This window comes from Nerophis lumbriciformis, linkage group LG10 (genome assembly GCF_033978685.3).
Source record: "Nerophis lumbriciformis linkage group LG10, RoL_Nlum_v2.1, whole genome shotgun sequence".
Classification (NCBI taxonomy): Eukaryota; Metazoa; Chordata; class Actinopteri; order Syngnathiformes; family Syngnathidae; genus Nerophis; species Nerophis lumbriciformis.
In genome coordinates this window covers 24,971,235-24,980,558 of record NC_084557.2, presented here as the reverse complement: position 1 = coordinate 24,980,558, position 9,324 = coordinate 24,971,235, and the positions used below count along the sequence as shown (strand labels likewise).

The 9,324-nt window shown below is 38.2% G+C and overlaps 1 protein-coding gene across 1 annotated transcript in view; it reads left to right on the top strand.

The window, feature by feature from the left end:
* Nucleotides 1–407: 407 nt before the first annotated feature.
* pdhx (pyruvate dehydrogenase complex component X) overlaps nucleotides 408–9,324 on the top strand; it is a 43,385-nt gene continuing 34,468 nt past the window's right edge. Inside the window, exons 1-2 of the mRNA XM_061969965.1 lie at nucleotides 408–614; nucleotides 6,868–6,951. Coding sequence (XP_061825949.1) covers nucleotides 479–614; nucleotides 6,868–6,951 — 220 coding nt within the window. The 5' untranslated portion in view covers nucleotides 408–478. The remainder of the gene's footprint in view (nucleotides 615–6,867; nucleotides 6,952–9,324) is intronic.

Sequence of the window (9,324 nt, the reverse complement as noted above, 5' to 3'; positions counted from 1 at the left end):
TGCAACCTACTAATAAAAGTCTCCATCAATCAATCAATCAAAACCATGTACTGCATTGCACACATTTGTTAATGATAATGACCTGTAATAAAGAAAACAAATTAAATCAGGAAAACTTCATGATAAAAAACATTATTTAAAGAATATTTCAAAATTGTTATCATTCAAAATATATCTATCCTATGTACATTTATGTCCAAGTTTGCCTAGTGACAACGCTATAGCACTTTGTCCAGCAGATGGCAGTAACCAAAACAGTTTACCCATTAAAAAACGTCGCAGGTTGAGTAGCCTCAGGTTACATGTCTTAAGCCTGTCCAATTGTATGAATGATGACAACGATGTAAATCCAAACAAAAGCAACAATAAATAAATTAAATACTATCGATATTAATTTCAGTCGACTCGACACTGAAAACGTTCAACATTTTTCGTCAGGCATCTCCACCGGCACTCCTCTCTGTGTGAGGTCGACAACATGGCGGCTTCCTTGCTTTTGGGTCGTCAAGGAATTCTATTTGGCCTTAAATTATCCAACATTAACAAGTCGTTGTGGGCCGCACAGTCGTTACAGGAGCATGCCAGGCAGTTCTTTCAGTCTCCAAGGATCTTCGGTGAGTGACAGGACACGCCAGGATCTTGTAAATGCACACGATGTTTCGGCAGCAAACTAGTCAGTATAGAGGACATTGTTGACATTAAATAGTTTTAGAATAGTGGTAACAAATTAATAGGGAAAGCCGGCTTCAATAAATTAATTCAAAATTGCCTTCACAGACACCTAAAATGTATCATGACGGGGGTGGTATATATTCGGGGTTGTTTATATGGCGACGATCACCATAAACATCACATTATTATTGTTTTTTGTTTTTTACGAAAGTGATTAAGGGACAAGCGGTAGAAAATAGATGGACTGATGGGTTCACCAAAACTGTAAAATTCAGCGATGAAGGAAACGATTTGTGTTGCCTTTTTTCCCTCTGATTATGCTTATTATGGATTGTAACAAGAACAATAGCAATGGCTGTTATTAATTGACCATTTACAAAAATGAGTCATGCACGGGAGAGGCAGCTATTTTATCGATTGGTTTATAAACAATATTGTGACCCGGGAAGATGGCTTTTGTTGCAATTGCAAACAAAATGACTGCTGTCTATAACCGGTGCAGTGTGGTGGTATATCCAGCAGAGGGCAGCAGCACATTACAATAATATTACCAAGGAACTTTGACGTGCCAAAACACAGTAAACCTTGAGCCGTCTGAGCATGTGAAGTACTTTACCCCAGTTTTTGTCTACCTTTTTTGAGTCAAGGGGCACACCACCAGCAGAAAATGTTAAAAATGAAACTCAATAAAATGCATTTCTTTCAATATGCTTAATAACAAAAAGGGTAATATTAAAAAAATGGATAGATGTTGATAGTCCAACTCATACTGACTGGAACACACAAGCTATGGAGATGATATCAGTAGAAAAAAACTGCATTTAGTTTAGATATTGGAATATGGGATCCATTATTTAAATTAGTTTTAACTATTAAATGAACCAAAATATGACTTATTATATCTTTGTGGAACATATTGGACACAATGTGTTGTCAAGTTTATGAGATGCGATGCAAGTGTAAGCCACTGTGATACTATTGTTCATTTTTTATTTTTTTTATTAATATTTGCAATGATAATATCAGTGAGGGATTTTTAATCACGACTTTGTTGAAATTATTACTAATATTGATACTGTTGTTGATAATATTCATTTTTGTCTCACTACTTTTAGATTGTTCCGTGTCATGTCTGTGTGTCCTCAATTGCTCTCAATTGCTCTGTTTATTGCTATTCTGAATGTTGCTGGGTCGGGTTTGGTTTTGGAATTGGATTGCATTATTATGGTATTGAGCCGGAAGGCAAAGCTCTCAATTTACCGGTCGATCTACGTTCCATCCTCACCTATGGTCATGAGCTTTGGGTTATGACCGAAAGGACAAGATCACGGGTACAAGCGGCCCAAATGAGTTTCCTCCGCCGGGTGGCGGGGCTCTCCCTTAAAGATAGGGTGAGAAGCTCTGCCATCCGGGGGGAGCTCAAAGTAAAGCCACTGCTCCTCCACATCGAGAGGAGCCAGAAGAGGTGGTTCGGGCATCTGGTCAGGATGCCACCCGAACTGTACAGTAACCTATTTATTTATTTATATATGTACCTTATTGCTTTTTTATCCTAAGCTTATGTAACAAAATTTCGTTCTTATCTGTGCTGTAAAGTTCAAATTTGAATGACAATAAAAAGGAAGTCTAAGTCTAAGTCTTATTTGCGGATTATAATTATTGGTTTGCAAAATATTAGGGGTGTAACGGTTCGTGTATTTGTATTGAACCGTTTCGGTACGGGGATTCCGGTTCGGTTCGGAGGTGTACCGAACGAGTTTCCACACGGACATATTAAGTAGCGTAACGCACGTTGTGTAAACAATGCACACCGAGGCACAACACACGGCATGCTAGCAGCTAACGGGCTACGATAGACTGACCATACGTCCTCTTTTCACCGGACATGTCCTCTTTTGCGGAGCTGTCAGGGCGGAGTTTCTTAAATGCCTCAAATGTCCGGCATTTTGAGTTAGGGTTGCGTGTATTTTCAATGTACGTTCAGGGTTAAGAAGGGGTTAAAAACAAAACAAATTGTGCGCGCAGTAGCATTCATGAGGGAGGGGCAGAGACAGAGAGAGAGAGAGAGAGTTATGATAAACGCACATGCGTCGCCAGGCTCTGCTTTTTATCCATAGATTTATCAGATTTAGTTTTTTATTATCTATAGCAGGGGTGTCAAAAGTGTGCCCCGGAGGCCATTTGCGGCCCACAGCTAATGTTTTAAAGGCCCACAGCACATTCTAAAAATACTATTAAAATAAACAAAAACATAACAAAAGTGAAATAAAAAAGCTTAAAAGTTAAATGTAATTTAGAAAATGTTGACTAATAAAACAAAGCTGTTTAATGTTATTATGAATTATTGACCTATCCAAGGTTCCGATTACTTCACATCAAATATTTCACTAAGAAAAATATTTTTGGTGGAAGATTTTGCAAATTTTGTAAATAAATAACGAAAAAATTTATATTTTGTTGTTTTCTTACTGTACCGAAAATGAACCAAACTGACCTCTAAACCGAAATTTTTGTGTACCGTTACACCACTACAAAATATATATTTTTTGACCAATTAGGTGGAATTGCATCATTTTGCATGGCACACCAAACAATATCTCGCGGCACAGTGATTGAAAAACACTGCTCTAACCAACACATTTTACACATAAAATAGGCTATTTTCAAGTAGAAGTACATCATGCCTGTGTACAATATCACAACAAATGGCAATCATACGGTTATTGTCAGTACTATCAGAAAATAAAGACTAAAACCGACTACAACCAACTCTAGCAATGGTTATACTGGTGAAAATAAGTAGAGCGTGCTTAGCAGCCTAATGTACGCCCAAAATTAAAGAGAAGACATTTTACCAAGTTATGCCTATAGGCTACTGTTTCAAACCTTTTATTGGTTTGCAAACAATATTTTTTTGACCAATTAGGTAGAATTGCATCATTTCCCACGGCACACCAAACAATATCTCAGGGTGCACTAGTGTGCCGCGGCACAGTGGTTGAAAAACACTGCTTTATCCTAATTGATATACAGTATAATGATGATGGTGATGTTGCAATGGAAAGTGCATGTGATGACATCATTGGTGCAAGTCTGAGTTGCAAATGTATTTGATAGGACTGTCATTTAAAAGGTTTAACCAGTTCACATTTTCCATTTCAACTTTCGTCGAGCATAGTGAAACTTATGTGTCCTTTTATTTGGACCACGCAAAAAGTGGTAAGTGCACCACTTTGCACCACCAACAGCTTTGTGGCTTGCACTTATCTGGATGCTGGAACTGTCATCACAAAGTGTCTGCAGATCTTGCTGTTGCATAATCATATGACAAAACATGATTTTTAGTTTGTTTGTTTTTTTTACCACATTTGAAAGCCCTCTTACTGGATTAAGATTTAGTGATTGCGGAGGCCACTGAAGAATATTGAGGTCAGGTTCATGAGAAAGGTTGAGTAACAAACCGCTTATTGGGCAATAACTTTCTTTCTTTCTTTCTTTAGTTTATTTCAAACATGAACACACTTACAGCATAATACATCACACACTTTCGTATCATTTCTCTTTACATCATGTCCGAAAAGGAGTAGGAAGAAGCAAAGCTTATTTAATCCTACCCCTTTCCCACTTCAGAGCATTTACAAATACATATGTTCATTTACTGTCTTTTTTGTAACACAACGACCTCAGCGAATGATTAATACAGCAGTTATTGTAATATGTAATTAAGTCAGTCACGATAAACATACTGAGATGAAGAATATCCCATTTTCAATAAGGTTGAAGGTGTTTCTCATAATTATTCTTCTTTGTACTTTGTAAGCGCTATTAATTAGAACAACCTCTTAAACTGGGTCATATCTGTACATTGTTTAACTTCTTTACTTATTTCCATTCCATGATTTAATTGCACATACTGATATGCTAAAGGTTTTTAATGTTGTACGGGCATGCACATGTTTTAAATTAGTTTTTCCTCTAAGGTTATATTTCTCCTCTTTAGTTGAGAAGAATTGTTGGACATTCTTTAAAGAGCCACGTGAAGATGGGTAATTTTTGGACATGTTCAGGGTCAGGGATGGTGTTTTGGCACTAGGTGTGTGGATGTTGTTTGAGGTTACAAGATTCGGATGCCTCTTTGTTATGCCAGAAAATGTAATAAGTCACAGCAGTTTGTGTTGCACTGTCCTCAACTGTTCACTATGGGCCAGCCAGTGCTCCGATTTTGTTGTTTTTGCACATAGCCCAGCTGCTTACAATTTCACAGTGATATTAGGTGCTTTTTCTCAGGACTCATTAGAGCTGCAGCTATCGAATACTTTATTCGATTAACTGAGTAATTAGACAAACCATTTTATAGCCTCATTGAATATTTGAGCAAAAATAGTTTTTTATATAAATGCACATCATCAATATTGACATTTCACTTTTAACATGGGAGCATGTATAAGTAAGTATTGTGTATTCAAAAAAACATCAGTTAAATGGCTGGAGAAACTGAGTGTAGCCTAAAACCAGATAATAAATACGTAAGGAATGAATAAAGAACCAAACTAAAAAAAAAGATTCTCTAATAAAATATGTTAATGCATTAGAGCGCATGCATCGGCATTCAACTATGCCATTGCAAAATAAAAATAATATACAACATGAAGTAAGACTAATGCCAAAAGCTGCCTTAGATGTATATTTTTTAGTGTGCTGTTCATATTTGGGCTTTAAAACAAAAACAGTGCTAAGAACATTACTGTTATCGTGCAAACACGGTAAAATTAGCTAATTATTTGTTGTCTTTTCTGTTTCAACACCTTTGTCTGTTTTCTTAGTTGCCAATAGGTGCTGAATTTCTTCACTAATCAGATACCTATTCATTCCTGCCTTGCGCCACACTCTGTCTGGCATTAATGCTCGCTTCATGCGACAGTTTGCGTTTGGTTACTCCTACTTGTTACAAGCCTCTTGCTCGTTCATGTGTTAAGCGTTGCCGCATTTTCCCGTGCCATCAGCACGCCTGCCTTTTTTGTGTTTTTGCATTCGCTTATTGTTAATAAATAGGCATCTTGCCTGCACGCTGCCTTCCTGCCGTCCTTTCTGCATCTTGGGTACACGACCACCGCAACCATGCGACCCAGACGTAACAGGACCTGGGCGTAAGACTCGTCGGCTGCTGATATTCTGGCGGCACTCACGTCCGCCCTCCTCGTCGGCCTCGAAAGTGGCCAGTCCATGGACGCACCCATAAGCAGCCATGCCCAGGACTTGGGAGTGGACCATTATGGCTGCTGAGATGACATGACTGAAGGAACTTCTCCAGTATGAGGCCTATCAACTTAGTTCAAAACGGGTGGACGACGATTAGAGTACAACGAGTGGCAAGGAGGGTGTAAGCAAACGTGGATTTGTTCTAATGTGTGGCAACATTGGACAATAATATGTTATGTTGATTGACAGTCTAGAAGCAACTTGACTTCCTTCACTCGAGCGGTTTTATGCATTTAAATGAATAGAATCTAAAAATCACAAATCAAATCACATTTTACTAGTTTTTTTCCTCAAAATCATGCAGCTCCAGTCTACAGTCTGTAGTGGTTGGGATCCTCCAAATTCTAACACAATCAGTTCAGAGACACTAATCTGTTATCTATTAAATGAAAAGGAGCTTCCACCATTTAAACGTATTTAGATCAAACAAAACAGGAGTATTCCTTTCCTAAACAACCATTAGACATATTTCTGCAGGCAAGGGAGTCCTCTTCGCCTCAGTTGCAAGACTTTTCTGTGTCAGCGTTCAGACTGGGTCTTGCTCAGTGCTGCAAGACAGTGGAACTATATGACCCTTCTGAGTGACTACTGACGTGGTACTGTGTCCCAAAGGCACGTAGAATATGAGTGTCTTCTGGTCTTGTGTCTTCCACGATCAGGATTTACATATCAGACATGGCTGCCCAGTATTCTACTTTTACTGTTATGCTTCATCCGCTTTGCTGTTGGGGTTGAATATGCCAAACCACACTGAAACCACCTTTTCTACTATCAACTGCGTTTATAGTACTATTTTTGTTCATAGGGCAATTTATATTCTAACTTTCTGACCAGATGTTTTCATGGAAATATATATATGGGTTAGCTGTCTTGTGACCTTTGTAATTCAAATGCGGTTATGTCTATGGCTAATATTATTCTGTTATTGTCCTGTAGGTGTCACGCCAGTCAAAGTGGAAATGCCAGCTTTGTCGCCAACCATGGAAGAGGGGAACATTGTCAAATGGCTAAAGAAAGAAGGTACAATAATACACTTACAGCTATTTTTTATTGTAACTATTCACTACCCTAAATTTGTATATTACTTCCAGTTCAGTCATAAGTGCCACAAAATCGCCAACTCGTAAATTTGTCTATATGCCCCAAATGTATTCAGTGAGAATGGACAGCAGTAAGCGCTGATAATTTTCTCTATGGCAACACATTACTCTGTAAGCCAAGATGAGCTTGCACAGTTACACCGATGGACCTCTGGTGGTTAATTGGCTCAAGCAAACGCAGCAGTCACTATTCATTACTGCTTAGTAGCACTGCTCATCCCAGCACTGCATTAGCACTCTCATCTGTCACGTGGCAACCGGCCGAGTTCCGATTGGTTGCTTTGCTATGTTCCCATGTGCTTAGGGTGAGTTGTACATGTGTGCTTGTGTGAGAAAGTGAAGGATGAATTCTCAGTGACAAGAAAGAAAAAAATCTGGCCCCTAGTGTACTTGGTATGACTGAAAAAGCATGGGGTTTTAAAATATGTTGTGTGTGATATCAATGCTAATAATAAATATTTAATAATAGGTGGTATGCATCCTAAACTTTGGCTCAAAGTTTATTTTTTTACTTATTATGTAATTTACCCTTATTATTTTGTCAATCATGAGATTATTTCTGATGTACGTATACATAGGTAACATACATACCTTCATTGCTTTGTAACCATTGCGTATTCTTAGAGAAGAGGTGAAAAATATGGGATACGCCGATCAGTATCAGTAGATTTTAGTGAAAAATGACATGATTGCTCATTGCATATTAATGCCATTTAGTGCCGATCACAAATTTGATCCCATCTGGCTGATACTTTATTTAATTTTGGTCCCTCGGCTGACAGGCAGCTAGGGGTACACAGTGTGGAGCGCTCCCCTAAGTTAATAATCATCACATCCATTGTGGTAAAAAAAATGCATTTGTAGGGATCATAAAAGGGTTATTGGCAACCTTTATGGAGCTGCCCTTTTCAGACTTTGAGCACATAACTAGGCCCCATGTAACACACATAGATTTATGTTTGTTGACAGCTAATAATAGCGATTTGGCAAAGTGTAGCTACTAACGTTGCGATCATTAAATGTAAAGCCAATTGTAACAACAACATGACTGCAAATTGTTAATGACTTCTCTGGAACCGCTTTTGTGTGTGTGAGTGTGCACGGGACAGCGGTGAGTGACAGCAATGAACAGCAGAATAATTCCTCCGGCCAACAATCAATTTCTATTCAATATAATTAGTAATTGTAAAATATGTGGACATTTTAAAACATATATAAATGTTCTGTTAAACTACTAATGGTAACGTCAGGGTTTCCGCAGGGCATTAAAAAGCATTAAAAATCCTTAAATGGATTATGTGAAAATTAAGGCCCTAAATGGTATTAAAAGCATTAAATACCATGTCCAGAGGCATTCAAATTTTTTAAAACAATTGTAGGATTGGGCCGATAGTAAGTCAAGAATCTAACGGTAAATGAAAATGCTATCATCGATACATTGCTACGTCTGTCTGTGTTTCTTTTCTTTGGCTGCGGCTTTCAAACCTTGATCAAAGAGGTCTTGTAAGGTCTGTTTCGAAACGGCTCTGGGGGCCCAAACTTTGCAATTCTTTGGTCACTGTAGGCATGTAGTCTTTAACTGTGACACCAATTCATGTTCATGAGGAAACTAAATTTGTTTCATACACGACTCATTTATTTCAGCCTTCTCCAGTTCAACACTCATTAACTACCGTACTTGGCTAACATTAGCAACTCTTGTGTCGCAGACACCTCACATGACCTACGGTGGCCTAGGATGGACAAACAAGACAATTCTCAACAGACCACAACTCTTCTTTTATGACATTCCCACTGTAAATTAATTACAGTTCTTTCAGCTGCCTAACACTTTATACATAACTTGTTATCTACTGTACCCATTTTAAACAACTGAGAGGGTGTAAAATACTATCTATTCAAAATGTTAAATTGAGTCTGCTTATTTTTAATGCATCTGAAGCAGGGCTATTCAAGTACATAATGAAGAGGGCCACAGTTTCAAATGCCCAGAGGCTCGGGGGCAGGCTCGGGGGCCCGGACATCAAAATGTTTCGTCAGAAAGTGTCTCCCCAGGTTATTATCCTTTGAGACTTAGTTTATTTAATTACCAAGTAAACACATTGGCCTTCGTACTGTCAATAAAATCCTTATTCTGCCCTCACTAATCGATTCCAGCGTGTGCAGCTAGTTAACGGTATGAAGAAACAGAAGCTCCCTAAGTTTTGTTGGGAATGATGTTACTTCTTTTGAATAATTTTTCTTCCTCAGTTTTATTTCTTTGTTTTCTTTTTCATTTAGGATTGTAGGACTG